At 42.2% G+C, this 21316-nt stretch overlaps 1 protein-coding gene across 2 annotated transcripts in view; it reads left to right on the top strand.

Annotated features, from left to right (window-relative positions):
* The window catches only part of LOC137323031 (progesterone receptor-like), a 268780-nt gene that overhangs the window by 201711 nt on the left and 45753 nt on the right, over positions 1 to 21316 (top strand). For both annotated transcript variants that reach the window (XM_067986390.1, XM_067986389.1), the window contains one exon: positions 11153 to 11297. In XM_067986390.1, the coding sequence (XP_067842491.1) occupies positions 11153 to 11297 (145 nt within the window). The remainder of the gene's footprint in view (positions 1 to 11152; positions 11298 to 21316) is intronic.

Below are 21316 nucleotides of genomic sequence, written 5' to 3'. Positions count from 1 at the left end.
CCCACCACTACCACTCAACCCAATCCTCATACAATCTCATGGCTCTATCTCATACTCACCCTCTCGTGCATCTCTTTCACAGTCAGCCTCACTCAACCTGCCACTACCTGTGCTGCAGCCACAGGGCATGCATTACGTATGTGCAGTAGGAAGCGTAAAGCAAACGTGTCATGAGCATGAAGAGGATGCACAAGGGTGTATGAGGATTTTTCATGGTTTTTACTTATATTTGATTTCTGATCAGCTCACATTACATATTATATTGTCACCACTACTGCCACGTCTTAGCCATTCTTGACTGGCTTGTGCAATAAGGTCCTTTCAGGAGGTTCTCCATGATCACCCTTGATGCCACCCATTGGGTCACCCTGCAGTGGGTGTATGTGTAGTTGCACGACTACTTTATGCAGGTGCCTGTTGCGCAGCACTGTGTTGTGTAGCTCCACATGGCGGAGGTGGACGGCATGCCTGGCGAGGCTGATGATGTTGCTCGTCCTCCAATGGAGTAATGAATGCAGCAATGGACCCCCCCTCCCCCATCCTGACGGTGTGAGTGTGAGGGGGTCCACAAAGTAGGTAAATATGTTTGGACAGCAGAGTTTAGGGTATGATGCAATAATTTGGAGTGTGGAGACAACGGTGTGGCAGGCAAAACTTTGCCTGAGGTGACAGAGTGCCCTGCTGCAATGAATGAGGGCTTACCCTGCACCTTTGCAGCTGCCACTGGCTGCTGGCTGCAAAACGTCTGTTTAAACAGGGAGTGTTTCCCCCAGCATGGGAAACACACTCTGGGTAGTCCAAAATCCGAATCCTCCTAAAATCTCCAACTAATGAGGTCTGTAAACGACCTCAAGTACCCAGATAATGATCTTAAGTGGGATCCCGCCGGCTTTGATTGCCGGTGGGAGTCCCGCATGCAGGGGCTGCGCACGCACCGATTCGCGTCATTGGGGAACCCGGAAGTGGGTGTGTTGGAGTCGGGTTCCAGGCCCGCTCCGGGAATTACCAATTTTCGGAGCCCCCTCCCCCGCCACGAACGCACCCGCTCGGCCATCCGAAAATTGACCCCAAGGTTTTTAAAACGATAAAGGGATTTAATAGGGTAGATACAGAGAAACTATTACTTCTGGTATAAGAATCTAGAACAAGGGGGCATAATCTTAAAATTAGACCTAGTGAAATCAGGAAGCACTTTTTCTCACAAGGGTAGTGGAAATCTAGAGCTCTCTCCCATGAAAGGCAGCGGGTGCTGGGTCAGTTGAAATTTTCAAGACTGAGATCAATAGATTTTGTTCGGTAAGGGTATCGAGAGCTATGGAGCAAAGGCAGGTAAATGGAGTTGAGGTACAGATCAGCTGTGAGCTAATTGAATGGCAAAGTAGATTTGAGGGGCTGAATGGTCCACACCCATTCCTGTCTTCTAATGTTCCAATAAAATGGGTTGGTTTTTGGTAGAACGAATTCTGAATTTTTGATTTTTTGCCTGTACTTCTGATGTTCTGTGGCATTGCTCATGAGTAGTCTATGGACTGCAGTACAGAGTTTAGATTCTGTGGTGAAGCTATAATGTGCCTTGTCCATCAAAGCCACTGCTTTGTCATTCTCTTTGGGGATGTCATCTAGATAGACACATCCTGAGACCAATTGGAGACTAATTGTTACGGGATGTTTCTGTAGATTAGCAGCTGCTTATAAATCCCTGGTTCCTGGCCTTACGGAGAGGCCATATTATGAAGGTCAGAAAAACCAAGGGGAAATAACTTACTTTCCTTCTCTTTTTTCAATACTGTTTTTAAGATTGTTTTGCATTTGTAACAAAATGTGGCATTTTGAAATGTGAGACGGATACACCCTGGATACAAGATAAATACATATAGATTAATAGATAGATTAATTCATTGATGTCAGACTGCCAAACAAAACTGAAAATCTAAACTGACATGATTTTGTACTATTCGTGTATAATTTGAATTAACATGTTCCTATCCATCTTTTAAAAAATCAAAAGATACTACACACATTGCTGAAGTCACAATAACAAAGGTAACTACTTTTTGTTATTTTTGGTTTTTGAAAAAAGATATGGCTGGTCTATGTTTGCTAGCGATCTAGGCAGCCAGTTGAAGAAGGGCTACTTGTATATCTAAACCTGTATATATATTTCATGGGGCTGCACCATCGAGCTTATATTCTAGAAAGGTAAAATTGACTAATCAAGCAGAGAAATCTGAGCAACGCTTGACCAAATGATATTTTCTTGAAATCTAGAATAATTTCACTGGTAACCATCTTCAGTTATTTTCATCTTGCTTTTGGCATCAATCATACTAAGCTTTGCTCCATTGTATGATAAACCTTTTCTCTAGTGCTGTTATTCATTTGTTTTGTTATTGTCACAATTCCCAAGGCAAGCTCAACATGATAACAGCAGCAAAATAAAAAGTAAACCTTTATAGCAAAGGTCTCAGCTCCTACAATCTCAGGCTTCTGCTGTACAGCTGAACTTTTTGTTCCTTGTAAGAGATGCTTTTTAATTAAATCTTCTTTTATCTAACTACAATATATTAATTTCCTTGCATCTGCACCCACTTCCTGTTGCCCCGCTGACTAGAATTTGTTTCAGTGACCAGACAGGGGTGGAAACCTGGCTGAATCCGAATCCTTCAGCCACCCAGATAGCATTAATTTCACTCTTAAAATTGCTCAAGAATATTCCTTCTCCTCTCGTTCAGTTTCCACTGCCCTACTGACTAGCTGGAGGACAGGATGGAATCAGCCCATTCACAGGTAATTACCATCACTTCCACAGCCCCACTGATAGAAGAGGGGTCTCCACAAAGGCTGCTGTTTGTATCTGGAAAGGTATCTGTGCATCCAGATGTGGCACCAGCTTCTTAGCAAGCTTGTTTTTATCAATCCACGATTCTAGATATTGTCCATGTTTCTACAAAAGTTTTAATCTGCAAGTTGTGCATTTTATCTGTCATTTGTGCCCTCAGTGGTCAGGTGATTGAAATTACTGTCTGCAGAATTTTGGATGTCCGGCATAATACATGCACTTTATCTGGAACAATGCAAGAAAGATCACACACCAGCTTCTTATAAACTTGCTGTTCACCATATTGTTTCCCTTTTTGCCATGTCCTAAAGTGACACATAATTGCCTGAGCCAGATTATGCTGTCGCCCTCATTCTGGACACCATAGGGTATAAATTCATCACCATCGCCTGTTTTACACGACTTCAATGGAAAAGAATATCAGGCGGAGTGTAAAACAGGCTGCTGATTCACTATCGCCCAATTTGCACAATGGGCCAAGATGGATTTTGCCCCCTTTCATTTTTATACTTGTCACAATTTTTGTTAAATTAATTTGTATTTTAACAGCTTTAGAAGCAATGACGACTAAAAGGAAATTTTTCAGTAGACCCACCATAGCCTTCGCACCACCTTTCAAATTCCGAACCCAAGCATTGATTAAAAAATACATTCATGATCCATCTCTAGTAAGCAAAACATGCTTTCTTTTAATTCCATACCAGAAAATTAGATCAGGATGACAAGATACAACTTTAAAACAAGTAAAAAATTCCAGAAAACAATTTGCAAAAAAGTGTAATAAACATGTCATAACAATGGAATTAATTCAAAGCCATTATACTATAACAAATATTTTTATTATTTTTATTGCAAGGTCAAAGTGAAGGCCAAAACCCACCACGGTTAAAAAGAGTAAAAGAGAAGTAATAAAATGGCACCCAATTAATGCTGAGCTGTTGTTTTAAAAGCCTGATGATTGTGGGAGAAAAGAATGATTGATGGCAGTGAGGAGTTCCACAGTTTGAGATCCTGGGAAGAATGAGTTAGAGTAGGAGATGGTGCAATGAATCTTAATTTCAATACAGCAGGGATATAGAGTGGAAGATGAGCATGTAGGATGGTTGTTTTGAGCTAAGGACAAACGAAAGCTCAGAGGATTAGTGAAATAAAATAGGGAAAAGACAGAATGGTTGTGATTGTGTGAGAGAGGTTAGCAGTGAGAGGTGGCTTGTCTGTCAGATGCCAAGAGAGATTTAAGAAGAAATGAAAACCATGAACACAGCTATAGGTGGGAGGCGGCTGATAAGGTTTTTAGAAGTGTACAGTACCAGACCCTGTCAAAGACTTTCCAAATGTTCACAGCAAGACACATGATTTACCAAATTGTTCAAGAAGAGTTCCAGAGGTGTGTAGCATGAATAGTGAGATCGCTAGTGGAGCAATGATGCCAAAAAAATACGATTGATTAAGGATTAAGCCAAAACTGATATGCAAAATTATGTCAATCTTATTCCCTTCAAACTATGCCCTGTAAATCAATGGACATCATTGTTTAAATATGCTCTGGTATACAGATGACTATACATTTGTAACATTACTTGTTCCTACAAAATCTCTTTGAGTTCATGAGATCAGCAGGTCCAGGATTTAAATTCTGTATATATTAGAGATCATTCCACAATCCTGTGCTCCAAGCAGGGGGCTGTGCTTGCAGGAAGCACATTACGTGAAATCATGGGCTATGCACCTGCAATTTCCTGCAATTCTCATTAGTGTGGCTCCCTGCCTGGAGGTATCACATTTATATGGCACTGTTAACTTAGAAAAACATCACAGGATGCTTCTCAAAGTGTAATAAAAGAAAATGGATGCCGAGCCAATATGGCAGAATGTTTGAATTTGTACTCCTGCCCCAGAGCTTCATCCACTGAGAGCATACATCATGAATTTGACCATGGGGTTCTGCAGGATTTTATGTTCATTAAAATGAATTTGCAATGCGTGCCAGTTTGTAAAATCTACTGATGTCATTTGTAAGCAAGCAATATGAAGTGAAACCATTTCAGAACTCCACCAGTTTGAACTGCGCAAAATGGTTTAAGGAAATGACCGCTTCTTTTGCTGTACCCTGCATTGCTAGAGGCCTCTATGTTCTGTGACTCACCAATAGATATCTCTATATTAGTGTCTCCTTCTCTGAAGTGTGCTGGAGAGAGAAGCCTACCTCCACATCCATATAAGAAGTGAATTTTCCTCAAAAGCAGTCTAATCGTCAAAGGCAATCAAACAAGTTGGGAGCACTTTAAAAGATTAAAAGAAAATGGAATACAAAACCTCATGTTAAAGGAAAAATCAACTTCAGAGTCGACGTAGTGAGTGTCAACACTGCTGTATTGGCATGGAGACAAAAATGTCAGCCCTGATATCGCTTATAGTCCAAGAAGGAGGAACCAAATGAAGACCTGTCAAAAAGTTCACTGAATTTGGTTCCCTATTATGATCTGCTACCATTAATTCAGTAAAGTAGCTGGAATAAGCCAACCTTCAGACTGTATACTGAAGACCCCACTGAAGAGTGTATTTAAACCCCGGTACCACATGCAGTTTGATGTGCTTCATTTTCAGGGTACCTTTTGATTTAAGAGACAAACAAATAAGTCTAATTAAAAGCAATTAGCCTGGGCATATTGCATTGTGCTGAATATATGGAGCCATATAAAACTATGCTGCGCCACACCTCCATATGCAAGCTATCACCTGGTGCGAGAAGCTGGCAAGCTGCAGTTTTGATGGCCTTTGCTACTGTTACCTTGATCTGAGATACATCTCAGTCACACAAAGAATCGCAGAGACATCATTTATGTCAATGGCAGATACACAGTGGAATTCACCTCAAAATTGAATACATTGAAGCAAAGCAAAGTGATCCAAGCATCGTATAACCACACAAGAGCACTAGCCACTAGAAGGTTGTGAATAGGGTCAAGATTGTGTGGACAATCAAAGGGATCTGTTCCTGGAAGAGCAAAATGCAAAGCTAATGTGTTTCTGTTCCAAATTGTAGAATCTCTGAGCTGCGACACAATCTGTTTGCTAAGCTTCTGGGCATATGTTTATGCAGAATGCATTTCCCCACCCCCCTCCCATTCATCCTGATAACTGGGCCTAGTTTTTTACAGGCTTATTTATCCTCTTTGAATCAATGAATATTTGTGACAGCATTTTATTTGGCAAATAGGCATTCTAATGACATTAGCCTCAGCAAGGAAGTTCAGTGAATTACAAGTTTTCCTTGCATTCAGATTTTCAATGGTGACTCGTTTGATCCTGTTCCTACCTGATGGTCTCCAAGTCCATGGAGTAAATTTTCATCTTCAACACATGACCCATAATCTGACAGAGCCCATCACCCACCCGTTATAGACCCCGCCCATTTTCCATTCCGTTGATCTGCTCTACCAGATTACTGCACATGTGATGAAGATGAAAATTTATTCTCATAAGTCTTAAAAGTCACTATTTTCATTAATTTAATTACAAAAAAACATGTATCAAGAACACTGCTTTAAATCATTAAAAAGACAAAACTCTTATTTATTTCCTAAAACCTAGAAATATTTTAGAATTACAACCAACACAATTTGTATATTATTGCTGAGTCAATTTTACGTTGGACTTAACAGTGTCATGTGTTTCCAGTGCTTCTCTTAAAATTCTTCCCTAGCATTAACAGAAATTACAAACATTAATACAAGTTCCAACTGTAATATATTAAGGTCTTGTTAAAAGGTAATTAAAGGTATCTCATGTATATTTTTTGTTGCTTTCCTATTGGTACAGAGCCTCAAATACTGTATATATTTAGCTCTTTGAGCACCTGCACACAGTGCCTTCTTCTACATCAACAGGAAGGTCTACAGTTCTATTATCATACAGGTGTATGCACGAAAATCATGCACTTCAAAGTCCAATTTGTCCAGTTTCCTTGGAGTATCATGACTCCTACATTGTCAGGCTCCTAGAGAACCGTGCGTGTGCTGCTACCAGAGCACATGATATCTTGTGTGTCAACTTATTTCAGTTGGTACCATTTTCACCTCTGAATCAAAAGTTAATACTCCAGTGCACTATGGAGAAGGAGAGGGGCCAGTGCCAAATTAATGGAGGTGCCATCTTTGGATAAGATGTTAAATCCACAGCCTATCTGCCTGTTTAGTTGAATAGTAAAAGTCCCATGGCACTGTTCAAAGAACATAGAGTTGGTCTGGTCAACATTCCTCTCTCAATTAACGCCACCAGAAGCATGTTGACTGTTCATTTATCTCATTGCTGTTTGTTTGATCATTCTGTGAGCAAAATGGTTGCTACGGTTACCCAAATATTAAGTCACTGCATTTCAAAGTAATTCATTGTATGAGAGGTGCTTTGAGATATGATAACACACTACATAAATGAAAGGGTTTTGTTTTTGCTGTATATGCCCTCAAACCCCAGCAGAGCAGAACTACACAGGGGCACATGGATAAGCCAGGAGACTCATAGAGCAAATATTTGGCCTGCTATAGCAATGCTTGAGATGTTTGGAGGGCTTAATACTATGCCCCAAAGAGGCTTTCAAAAATGTTGGTGTGCTGTACGTTGCGCAATATTTCTTTGAACAGAGGCCTCACAATGGAAATGACAGAGAAGCAGCAAGAAACCATGGCAAAGGAGGATCTATAGCCAAGCACAGACCATTGAACTGCAATGAGATCACTCAACCAATCCCTTATGGTTGTCTGGATTCTGTCTTCTAGTGCATTAAAGGCGAACATTATCACATCATGGAGTGTGGACCTCTACACCTCAACAGCAGTTCGTGAGAGATGTTACTACTGTATATTCTCTGCACCACTAAGATCTCCACTGCAGATGTCATTGATATTGCTGTGTGTTTATTGGCAGAGTGCAATGCAGGCACCTACTACAGCAACACCACCCAGGTTGGACATGGCAGACAAAATCTGGGTCATGGACTCCACCACAATTCTGAAATTGTGCACAGAGATAAGTGACTGGTATACATGTTTGTGCTTATGCAGTATCCTCTGGGTACTATTCCTTTCTTTGAAAGCTAGCTTTTGAGGTCTTGATGCCAAAGCAACTTAATAGGGCCAGTGACTGCGCTAAACTTCTGGCTAGTTCCAATCTGCATTTTTCTTCCCACCAACGCTGGCCCTCGTTCACCCTTTGTGTCTTTCTGTGTGATCCCTACTGAAATTCATTATCATCTTCTAGGGCGCATATTTCTGAACTAGTGCTTGCTTCAAGTGTTGACATGGACAAAGTGTGCTCAAATGCTAGTTCAAACTCTAAGGACTAGTCCCTAGGCATGAGGAAGCAGCCTCTTCATGTGAGAGAGAGAGGTCTCATTTCAAAGGATAAGTTTCCTCTTCCATGATTTCTCATCTTTTTATCAAGAGAGTAGATGGAAAATTGTTTTGATGTTAGGTTGACTATCATGCCACAGGATTGAAAATCTGCTGAATCACGTGTCCCCAGATGATTGCCAACCTTCTTGCAATTAAGATGTTGCACTGTAAATGTACAAACCAGCAGCTCGGTGTCATCCCCCAGCTTCACCTTGCCCTATACCTCATGCCATATTCCCCATTTTACAGTCTCCATACTGATCATTTCCAGAAGAGGTCCCTCGTAGTGAGTAAGGGTTCTGGACCACGGGATACCACTACGCCTCTTTCCCAATTATGAAATGCCACTTTCTCTTGCAATGAAAACAAAAATGTTAATTAATCACGATAACGTAAGTGTGCTTCACACTGTCTCTGCAATCATGCATGGTCCAATACTATTTCCACAAGCATGCTAACTAAACTAGTACCACATCAATGGCTATCTTGTTTCCCCAGTCCCTGTAGCATTTGATCACAATAAGGCACATTAACTGCTATTAAAGTACAGATATATCTATGTATAAAAGCACATGAGACTTAAGAGTATGTCCTTATAGAGAGCCCTTTAGACTTCTTGTAGGATGTAGTAAAATTCCTTGCACTTCTTCACAGTTCCCTTCTCTCATAATGCGATGTGTATGTTAAATGCATTTACAATCTCTGTGATCACCTCACATGCCTGGTAGACCCATTGTTTGTTACTTGCCCTTTGGCCTAAGAGCAAAGATAATGGTATCATTATGCTAAATCCCTTGATGCCACATCTCAAACAATTTTCCAAAATGCACAGCTGGATTAAAGACAATACACATCTTAGACCAGTTAAGATCCTAGTTAACAGATGGCTCAGCAGCATTATAGCAAGTGCATTTTGGTCAGCTCCTCCACTGTGTATGTATTGTAATGAAACTCGTATCATCAAAATTAGTTGTTGAAAATAATGTTTCCTGTGGTTTAAAAAATCAGCACAAAAATATTTACCAATTTTTATGTCAAAATAGGAATTTCCATCTCCAGGTGTTTTATTCCCAGAATTTAGCCAGTACAAACCAGACCTTGTCGCAAAAACAATTTACTACATAGCATGAAGAAAATCCTTCTGAAGGATTTCCAAGAATCTACTGTCTTACCAAATTACCACAAATTTCATTAACATTGCTTCCTTAATACATTTTCCTCCAGAAATCTTGAGGGGGAATTTTAGGGGGAAACCAGGCAGAGCTGGAGTTAAAATAGAGAAGGTAATTTTCCTGCTCAACACCCACCCGAGATGCCCACCTGGATCAGGCAGGGCCTCATATATTTAGGCAGATTGGGGTCCTATGACATACATAGGACTCTGACAGCAACTGCCTTCTGAGTGGGGCATCTGCCACGGACCACCACCCTTAGTGAAATCTGGTGTGCAGGAAGAATAACGTTCTGTAAGGTAAGTGTTAAACTTTCCTTTGTGGAGCCAGACGGAGCAGAAGTGCTTGTTGGCGTCCCCCAAGAAATGTGTGGCCTCTGCTGCCCCGGCCCCCCCACTTTCCCACCCGCAAGACCCTGATGAAATCCCCCTCAGTGACTTACCTGAGTGCTGGCAGGTAGCCACTCGGCCACCTGATCTTCAACCGTTGGCAGCAGGCCAGCTATCACTTTCCACCGGGCAGGTAGCTGGCCAGCAGGATGTAAAAGAGGCCTGGCTATTATAGTTGACTGGGCGTCCTGCTGCCACTTCCGGGCAGGCTGTCTGCTTGCACAGCCGGCCTCGCAATTGGGATTTAAAATTCGCCCATTGGAGTTTGTGGGACCAGAATCATCTTCAAGATAGTTCTTCCACATCAAATGAAGGAGTTTACACATATTGAGATTATGGGGCATATCTTCCTCCTGGACATGACTTACACTGTTCTCAAAGGCCCATCACTGACCCCAGCCAATTTCCCAGGGTCAACATCATTTAAATATGTACTGCAGGCTCCAATGGAACTCCCCCTCAGGAAGCAAGCCTTGTGGGGGGAGGGAAATCACAGTACCAGACTTCGGGTGTTTTCAATAGTTTCATTGGCGGACTACCTCCAGCGCAGCTGAAGTGGAACCATGATTGATTACACTCCCTTAGGGACTTTAAAATTTAAATTCCCCATCCTACGCCATAACAAAACTATGCAACAGGAATGAGTGTATATCCCCTAACACCCAGCATTGCTAGAAAGTGTGTCTTATGGTGTATTCCTGTCATTTGAAACCCATTTTAATAGTTGGGCAGATGTATAGACTGCTCGCTGTCACTTCCGTTGGGAAATCCCAGAAGTGACAGCCCACCTGCCCCCAATCTACTCAAAATCGGTCGGAAAGGGAGAGGAAAATTGCCCCTGCATCTTCCTGCTTCTTTCAAACATTTTGCATTAGGAGGTAAAATAAATCCTGAATGTAGGAAAAGGTAATGTTGGTCAATTTGTATTGATGACAGGGCCTAGGTTAACCATACCAATTTAGACAAGTTTAAATAATTTTTGTTAGATAATTCTAGTGAGAATAGGATGGAGAACATGTGGCACTAGCTAAATTGATATATATCATGGGAGGAAGTCATGTGAAAGCCTTAGAATATCAAAGAGGCATTATTCCTGCCATTGGGACTTTTGAGCTAAAGGACCTTTATCTGGATAGATAGAGTTGCTCTAAACTCCAGGTGAGTAATCTGTCATTTTAAATATTTTAAGCTCAGTGAATTGATAATGCAAGATGATTTATTGACTTGTAAAGCTAATACAGCAGTTATGTTCTGGTAAGATCTATGTACTTTGCACATAACAATGCATATTCTGTCAGTTTTACTATTATGCCAGTAAACAAGGACATTTCTTTTTAACATTTACCTGTGTATTTACAGGATTCCGGAATTTGCACATAGATGATCAAATGACTCTCATTCAGTATTCTTGGATGGGCTTGATGGTATTTGCAATGGGATGGCGATCATATAAACATGTCAAAGGAAAAATGCTGTACTTTGCTCCAGATCTGATATTTAATGAGTGAGTAGATACATCCTTACATTTGATGTAAACATTGTACTAATTTAGTGTAATGCCGGCTAGTTGGTATTTATTTCAATACAGGTTACACATTGAAGGGCCGATGTAGCGGTCTTGATGCAACGGTGTTGGATGCTACACTGTGCGGACATATCGTGCAAATGGTGTGGTGACCCCACCTTGCTGGAGCTCATGAAGCCAGATAATTTAAATCATTTGAATATGCTTCCCGCTCACATTGGTCCAGGCACATACAGCGCTATTGAAGCTTGGGTGCGACATCCAGCAAGGACTGCTGGGAAAAGTTAAACGGAGGCAGCGTCTTAAAGGCAGGTGACTGCACAGCAGGGCAAAAATTCTTTAGAAAGGTTGAAAATAATTTTGAAAATAATTTTGAAGATGCAGAGTGCAGGTACCTTGCATCGACAATGGGCTTGGCCTTTGTTGCTTCCCATATTTATTGTCCCACAGGGAAAATGCATTGGCATGGCCAAAAAAGTACAATGCCCCACTAAAAGGTACATTTGGAAAGTGGATGAACGGTTGTTAGAATGGTATGCATTTTCCCTCACTGATGCTCTGCAAAGCTTACAGTGAAGTATTGTTAAGAACCATTGTACAGCAACATTGTAAAATGCAGCAAGATGTGAGCACACTCACTTCAACAATCTTCGGAGACCAGCAAATTTTTTCCTTAAAGCAAAAGCAAAATACTGCTGATGCTGGAATCCTGAATCCTATGTGGAGAGAGAAACAGAGTTAATGTTTCAGGTTGATGGCTTTTCATCAGAACTTGGAAGTTTCTTCCTTAGCTGGTCCAGGGATTGGTGCAGGTAAGACAGCATTCACTCTTTCAGCCACTTTCTTCCGGTCTGCTGTGATATTGTTCTTCACTGGAGAATGTCCCACAGTTTCATAATAGTCGATCCTTCTTTGCAGGGCCTTCTGCAGCAGGTCCTCCAGAGCTGCCACCTGGAAGGGAGCAGTTCTGCTCCAGCATACCCCTCAGTAGCAAGACAGCTTTAAGGGTAATCAGCAGCTTTTCAAAGCTGCTGGCACTGGATAATCTGCTCCTTGACCCTAGTGTGCTCCACACATGTGATGCACAATCTGGTGGCAGCATCAAAATATTATTACAGCGCAAGGTCAGCTTATAGCATTGAAGACGCACACAATGCCCAAAGATCAGAAGTCCTGTTGCCATTGCATCAGGTCTGCATTATCAGCTGAAGTAGCTTTGTACAGCAGAATGAGAAAATATTTTTTCCATTATTACAAATAAAGGCGTATTTTCTGAATGTGAGGTCCCTGTACAGAGTCTCCCCATGGATGGAAACTCATAGAAGCACGTCCATGAATTCCTGATGTTTGCTCCTAGCAGGTGAAGAACAGTATATGGCTGAGAACTTAAATTTTACAAGATTGCAGGAAAAATGAATCAGGATTTAGATTTGTGTCTAGGGATTTATTGTGATATGGAATATCAGAGTAGCTGGCACATCATGAACTGCTCTGCGCAGTCTATCCACCAGGCTGGAATTGTTCTCACTCAGCTCCAGCTAGTTCTTTAAGCCAATGCCTAGCAGGTAGAGTGGCCCTGGCTGACTGAACAGTGGGAAGCTTACTAGTGTTCTGAGTTGGTAAGCTATGCAGTTTGCATTGGTTAAATTCCAGCAGTATTTCTGTGCACATTTGGAGTCCCTAAGTCTTGGTTCTTCCTACCTGTGTGTCTCTATGGCGAGAGAGTATAAATTCCATATCAGGCAAAAATAATTCTCACCAGCTAGGTTTCAAGACTGTTAAACATGCTGATGACTTTTTGCGCATGTTAGACTCCTGACTGACCAAAAATAAAATTGTAATGCCTGGTTTGCATTTGGAGTTGGCCCACATAAATTGACCCAACTACAGTTCTGTTGTCAGATGGAATGAGTATAATATTGGCTAACATGTCATTTCACTGTGAACTCACCTCAAAAAAATCAAGGACTGAAAAGGAATCAATTTGGTTTGTTGCTCACAACTATTTTATATTACTGTCCTTTGCAGGAAAAGATAATACAATTGTCAATCTAATCATTGCAAATAATTTGGTTTCATAATTACAATAGTACAGCTGAATTCAACTTATAACTCAGTTAAGCATAGGAGTATTACAAACTTAGCTGTTTCAGCATAACATAACATAACATTCATTTTCAAGAATCACAGTACATGCTTGGCAATGTTAGCCCTTTGTAGTTTATAAGGCAGTCTAACAGAAGAATGTTAAAAAAGAATGCCCACCATCACCTTCTAAGGATGGGGAATAAATGCCGATTTTGCCAGCAATGCCTCATCCCAAGAATTATTTTTTTTTAAATTAAATTTAAAATCAGGTAGCAATTGTATGCCTTCTGTTTATGTCTGCAGCTTGGATGAATATAGTGTAATGACATAGGGGATGAGATATTCCACATTACACTGCATGTTTTTGGGAATATCTGGGTGGAAGTGAGTGGGAAATGTTTGCTGGCTCCCTGATCTCCGCTGCTACATCCAGGATTTTCTGCCAGAAGAACCAGAGAGGAGATGAGGAGAATTTTTTTTACGCAGCAAGTTGTTACGACCTGGAATACACTACCTGATTCAATAGTAACTTTCAAAAGGGAGTTGGATATATACTTGAAAAGAAAAAATTTGCAAGGCTGAGGGGAAAGAGCAAGGAAATGGGACTAATTGGACAGCTCTTTCAAAGAGCCGGCAGAGGAACAATGGGCCGAATGGCCTCCTTCTGTGCTGTACGATTCTTTAAAGTGATTATAGATATTGAATAAGCTGGTGCAAATGCAAATTGAAGGTTAATTAAAAGAAGAAATAAGTTGCATTTATACTGTGCTTATCACATCCTCAACATGTCCCAAAACACATTACAACGCAATGAATTACATTTGAAGTGCAGTCACTGTGATTTTTTTTTAGGCAAATGCAGCAGCCAATTTGCACACAGCAATGGGATAAAAGGCCAGTTAATCTTTTTTTATTGATGTTGGTTGAGGGAGATAAATGTTGGCTGGAAGAATAATGTCATGGCATTTTTTACATCCACCTGAACATGCAGACGGGACCTCCATTTTATCCAAAAGACAGCACATCTGACAATGGCAGCACTCCCATCAGTACTGCACGGAAATATCAGCCTAGAACATGTGGTCAAATCCTGGAGCAGGGCTTGAACCTACGATCTACTGATGCAGAAAGTGTTACCACAGAGCTAAGCTGACATTCATCAAACATATTTTCTGTCAGGAGGACACAAATAACCTCCCAGAAATGTTGGGGAACCGAGGGTCCAGTGAGAGTGAGGAACTGAAGGAAACCAGTATTAGTAAAAAAAATAATGCTAGGGAAATTAATGGGGCTAAAGGCTGACAAATCCCCAGGGCCTGATAATCTACATCCCAGAGTACTAAAGGAAGTGGCCCTGGAAATAGTGGATGCATTGGTGATCATCTTCCAAAATTTTATAGACTCTGGAACAGTTCCTACAGATTGGAGGGTGGCAAATGTAACCCCACTATTTAAAAAAGGAGGGAGAGAAAAAACAGGGAATTACAGACCAGTTAGCCTAACATCAGTACTGGGGAAAATGCTAGAATCTATTATAAAAGATGTGATAACAGAACACTTGGAGGGCATTAACGGGATTGGACAAAGTCAGCATGAGTTTATGAAAGGGAAATCTGCTTAACAAATCTACTGGAGTTTTTTGAGGATGTAACTAGTACAATAGATAGGGGAGAACCAGTGGATGTTGTGTTTTTGGATTTTCAGAAGGCTTTTGATAAGGTCCCACACAAGAGGTTAGCGTGCAAAATTAAAGCACATGGGATTGGGGGGAATATATTGGCATGGATTGAGAATTGGTTGACAGGCAGGAAGCAGAGAGTAGGAATAAACGGGTCTTTTTCCGGGTGGCAGGCAGTGACTAGTGGGGTACCGCAGGGATCAGTGCTTGGGCCCCGGCTATTCACAATATATATCAATGATTTGGATGAGGGAACGGAATGTAACATTTCCAAGTTTGCAGACGACACAAAGCTGGGGTGGAATGTGAGCTGTGAGGAGGATGCAAAGAGGCTCCAATGTGATTTAGACAAGTTGGGTGAGTGGGCAAGAACATGGCAGATGCAGTATAACGTGGATAAATGTGAGGTTATCCACTTTGGTTGTAAAAACAGAAAGGCAGATTATTATCTGAATGGTGATAGATTGGGAAAAGGGGAGGTGCAATGAGACCTGGGTGTCCTTGTACACCAGTCGCTGAAAGTAAGCATTCAGGTGCAGCAAGCAGTTAGGAAGGCGAATGGTATGTTGGCCTTCATTGCAAGAGGATTTGAGTACAGGAGTTGGGATGTCTTACTACAGTTATACAGGGCCTTGGTGAGACCACATCTGGAGTATTGTGTGCAGTTTTGGTCTCCTTATCAGAGGAAGGATGTCCTTGCTATGGAGGGAGTGCAACGAAGGTTTACCAGACTGATTCATGGGATGGCAGGACTGACATATGGGGAGAGATTGGGTCGACTAGGCCTATATTCACTAGAGTTTAGAAGAATGAGAGGTGATCTCATCGAAACATATAAAATTTTAACAGGACAAGACAGACTAGATGCAGGGAGGATGTTCCCGATGGATGAGGAATTCATAACCAAGGGTCACAGTCTCAGGATACGGGGTATGCCGTTTAGAACCGAGATGAGGACAAATTTCTTCACTCAGAGGGTGGTGAACCTGTGGAATTCTCTACCACAGAAGGCAGTGGAGGCCAAGTCATTAGATGTATTCAAGAAGGAGATAGATATATTTCTTAATGCTAAAGGGATCAAGGGACATGGGGAAAAAGCGGGAACAGGGTACTGAGTTAGACGATCAGCCATGATCATTTTGAATGGTGGAGGAGGCCCGAATGGCCGAATGGCCTACTCTTGTTCCTATTTTCTATATTTCTATGTCATTAAAGAATATGATGTGGAGATGCCGGTGATGGACTGGGTTGACAATTGTAAACAATTTTACAACACCAAGTTATAGTCCAACGATTTTTATTTGAAATCTACAAGCTTTCGGATGGCATAAGAGATGGGTGAGATCCTGAATGAATATTTCACATCGGTATTTACGGTTGAGAAAGGCATGGATGTTAGGGAACTTGGGGAAATAAATAGTGATGTCTTGAGGAGTGTACATATTACAGAGAGGGAGGTGCTGGAAGTCTTAACGCGCATCAAGGTAGATAAATCTCCGGGACCTGATGAAATGTATCCCAGGACGTTATGGGAGGTTAGGGAGGAAATTGCGGGTCCCCTAGCAGAGATATTTGAATCATCCACCGCTACAGGTGAGGTGCCTGAAGATTGGAGGGTAGCAAATGTTGTGCCTTTGTTTAAGAAGGGCGGCAGGGAAAAGCCTGGGAACTACAGACCAGTGAGCCTGACATCTGTAGTGGGTAAGTTGTTAGAGGGTATTCTGAGGGACAGAATCTACAGGCATTTGGAGAGGCAGGGACTAATTAGGAACAGTCAGCATGGTTTTGTGAGAGGAAAATCATGTCTCACGAATTTGATTGAGTTTTTTGAAGGGGTAACCAAGAAGATAGATGAGGGCTGTGCAGTAGACGTGGTCTACATGGACTTCAGCAAAGCATTTGACAAGGTACCGCATGGTAGGTTGTTACATAAGGTTAAATCTCATGGGATCCAAGGTGAGGTAGCCAATTGGATACAAAATTGGCTTGACGACAGAAGACAGAGGGTGGTTGTCGAGGGTTGTTTTTCAAACTGGATGCCTGTGTCCAGCGGTGTGCCTCAGGGATCGGTGCTGGGTCCGCTGTTATTTGTTATTTATATTAATGATTTGGATGAGAATTTAGGAGGCATGGTTAGTAAGTTTGCAGATGACACCAAGATTGGTGGCATTGTGGACAGTGAAGAAGGTTATCTAGGATTGCAACGGGATCTTGATAAATTGGGCCAGTGGGCCGATGAATGGCAGATGGAGTTTAATTTAGATAAATGTGAGGTGATGCATTTTGGTAGATCGAATCGGGCCAGGACCTACTCCGTTAATGGTAGGGCGTTGGGGAGAGTTATAGAACAAAGAGATCTAGGAGTACAGATTCATAGCTCCTTGAAAGTGGAGTCACAGGTGGATAGGGTGGTGAAGAAGGCATTCAGCATGCTTGGTTTCATTGGTCAGAACATTGAATGCAGGAGTTGGGATGTCTTGTTGAAGTTGTACAGGGCATTGGTGAGGCCACACTTGGAGTACTGTGTACAGTTCTGGTCACCCTATTATAGAAAGGATATTATTAAACTAGAAAGAGTGCAGAAAAGATTTACTAGGATGCTACCGGGACTTGATGGTTTGACTTACAGGGAGAGGTTAGACAGACTGGGACTTTATTCCCTGGAGAGTAGGAGGTTAAGGGGTGATCTTATAGAAGTCTATAAAATAATGAGGGGCATAGATAAGGTCGATAGTCAAAATCTTTTCCCAAAGGTAGGGGAGTCTATAACGAGGGGGCACAGATTTAAGGTGAGAGGGGAGAGATACAAAAGGATCCAGAGGGGCAATTTTTTCACTCAAAGGGTGGTGAGTGTCTGGAACGAGCTGCCAGAGGCAGTAGTAGAGGCGGGTACAATTTTGTCTTTTAAAAAGCATTTGGACAGTTACATGGGGAAGATGGGTATCGAGGGATATGGGCCAAGTGCAGGCAATTGGGACTAGCTTAGTGGTATAAACTGGGCGACATGGACATGTTGGGCCGAAGGGCCTGTTTCCATGTTGTAACTTCTATGATTCTATGATTCTATGATTCTATAAAGAATAGCATAGCATTGCTTAGGCAGTGGTGAGGGGGTTCAGAATTGAAAGGGCCAACTTGCCTATGCAATCGATCATCTTGCGACTTAAAATCATTTTTAAAAATGTCTTCAGTTGGCATCGTGACCATGCTATTCTTCAGCAGGAGACATGGTTATTTTCCAAAAGTACTGGGATTCCAGCCAAATTGGAAAATCTGGGCTACCATCCCTACCTTCAATCAGGTAGCAATCTGCTGTATTGGAGCAATTCAGTCCTTCTCCTTGGGGAGCTGGTTCCAGCATCAAGGATACATCTTAATAAAATTGTCTGCAGATTTCTTAGGGACAATTTTCCTCTTCCCACCTCACCTGGGCATAAGTCAGACTGCGAGTACACCCAAAGTGCCGCTTGATCTGACCTGAACTCACCTGCATTTGTAGCTTTAGGTCATTATCCGAGGCCCAATGGACCCTGGTGCAGACCTGCCCCTTGACAATGCTTTGCACCTGTGGGTGGAAATCCAATCACTCCTGCAGGCCCAAAAGGTCTGGAAAAACAAAAGCCAAAGGCCTCCTGCCTGAAAGATCCAATGGAGGACCTGAAAAAAGAGCACTTACCATTTTGGGTCCTTTATGGCCTTGCTGCCTACCATTCTCAGCACATCCAATCTGAGGGAGCTAGGAGCCCCACTCTGCCTGCAGAAGTGCGGCAAAACTAAACTCCCATCTACCCTTGGGATCATGACGCAGATCCCATCCCAAATCATGGGGATGGAGTCATTTCAGTACTTGGGGAGGGCAGCACACACCTGTAAGGGCATATCAGCCATATGCCCTGACAACAGCTTGGAAAATCAGAGTGGCGACATGCCACTCCGAGAGCATCAAGCAGATGTTTCATTTTGGTCGAGATAACTCCTTCATCTATTTCCCCACAGAAAGTAGGCAGCAACATGAAAGAGAACTGCAGTTTTTCTGTGCTGCACATTTCCCCAAAGTTATTGCCAAATGTCCCTACCTGAAAATCCAAAGGCTTCATGAATGGAAAGGGTGTCCATTCCATCAATGTGCAGTTGGTCTCCATAGGCAAAAATTGATGCATGTGAATGCCTGCTAGCATGGTAGCAGTCATGGCTCCTTCATCTTACAGCAATTTATGGTGCTACCATTATTTGAAGGGGCTGGAAGATTGGACAGCTGGCTTTTTGAGAACAAGGATACCCTCTACCACCCTGGCTCATGAACCCCTAGAGATAGACATGGACAAGAGCCAAAGAACACAAGAATGAAGCACATGCAGCCACCATGATTCTGGTTGCACAGACCATTCAAGTGTTAAAACAACGGTTTCAATGTTTTGACAGATCAGGGGTGGGGAGTTGCAGTAGAACCATACAAAGGTCTTAAAGATCATTGTAGTCTGTAACCCCAATCAAAACATTTATTAGAGAAACTGCACCTAGGATTAGGAACTCTTCTACTGGGGTCTCTGCTGCAGACAATCCCTGAGTGGCCACTCTCTCCACAGTGCTCTGCAGATTGATTTGGCAATCAAACATCACAGATGTGGCTTGTGGACTCCTCCATAGTCAACTCCAGTCCTTGCAGGGTGCGAAGAACACACTCAAATGACCGCATGAAATGCTTATAGAAGGAAAGCGTTTGCATTTATGCAGCAATTTTTATGTCTTCAGGGTGCCTCAAAACACTTCACAGTAATCCATTACTTTTGAATTGAAGTCGCAGTTGTTATGTCGGTAAATGCAGTAGCAAGGTCCCACAAACAGCATTTAGATGAATGACCTATTAATCTGTTTTGAAGGTGTTGGTTGAGGGTTGAATGGTGACCAGGACACTGGGAGAACTTCCTGCTCTTTTTCTTCAAAAAATACCATGGGATCTTTTACATCCCTGAACAATCACAGGTCCTTGGATTGACTTCTCATGCAAAAGATGGTCCCTCCAACAGTGCAGCACTGCCTCAGTACTGCCCTGAAGTGTCAGCCTAAATTATGTGCCCAAGTCCCGAAGTGTAGCTTAAACGCATAATCTTCTAACTCAAATGCAAGAATGCTACCACCGAGCCAAAGCTGACATTTACATCGGATTTGAGAATTAATTTTTAGCAGGCCCAGTGAGGTGCAAATTACTGAGTTCAGTAGCTGACGAGGATTTGAACTGGCCTTCCAGCTAACTACTCCTGTGCCATCTCCTCATTAATGCTTTGTGATTCATCAAGTACTCCCTCCTGTAAAAACTAATGGAACCCCCCGAGTGGAAGTATCTATGCTGGTACTTACCACTGTTACAGTGAGTAAACACAAGGGCTGACAGGTGTTGGGACAGGGCAGTATTAGCCTCTGAATGCTCCTCTGCATAAGCAGGATCAGAACAAGAACATATTAGGATGGCAGTAGTGAGACACCCTTTCAAACAGGACTTGCACGGTAAGCTATTGTGGAGCAGATTTTCTCCAAGCCACGATGGCGTCAGATCTTCAGTGGGATGGGACGTCTGTCTACCCCTTGCCTATTTGCCTGATCCAGGCTAATTTTTCAAGGCATTGGGTGGCATGGAGCCAATGGAATGGCTCTGCACCCAATTTCCCTCCACTTATCTGTCCAAGTTGCACTAGCTTACTGGTGTAACTGAAGAGGAAAATCTACATCTATGTGTTATGCTGTTGTGCTGCAGGGTATGCCTGTGTGAGTGAATGAATAAGTAAGTAGAGGGAGAAAGAATAACAAGCAAAGAAGGATGGTACTAGCTCCTCATCTGAAAAGACAGTCACCCTGCTTTGCAGCATCTCCTGGATAGTTAATACCTGCTAATACTCACAGAAAATTTTGAAATTTGAAAATGTGCAGCTCAGCTTCAATTTAGGCAGCAGGCCTTAAAGAGCTATTGACTTACCAGATATCCCACTCAGCTACCCTGGCATATTCCCTGTCCATTGGCTAATCCGCACAGGGAGTAAATGGAAATGATTAAAATGAGATGATCTCACAAAATGACATGAGAGCGGCTCTACAGACTACTTGCACTCCATTTGTGTGAAGCATAGCAGTGCTGCTGCCATGATAACTGGAGCACTATGCGTCCCAGAATTTCATGGGAATTCAGGAGGCCTGAATAAAAAGGCACAGAGTGCTCTGACTAGAGGAATAAGCAACT

The sequence above is a fragment of the Heptranchias perlo genome, chromosome 6 (assembly GCF_035084215.1).
Source record: "Heptranchias perlo isolate sHepPer1 chromosome 6, sHepPer1.hap1, whole genome shotgun sequence".
Taxonomy (NCBI): Eukaryota; Metazoa; Chordata; class Chondrichthyes; order Hexanchiformes; family Hexanchidae; genus Heptranchias; species Heptranchias perlo.
Note: the sequence above shows the minus strand (reverse complement) of the source record. Positions and strands in the feature narration are given on the sequence as shown.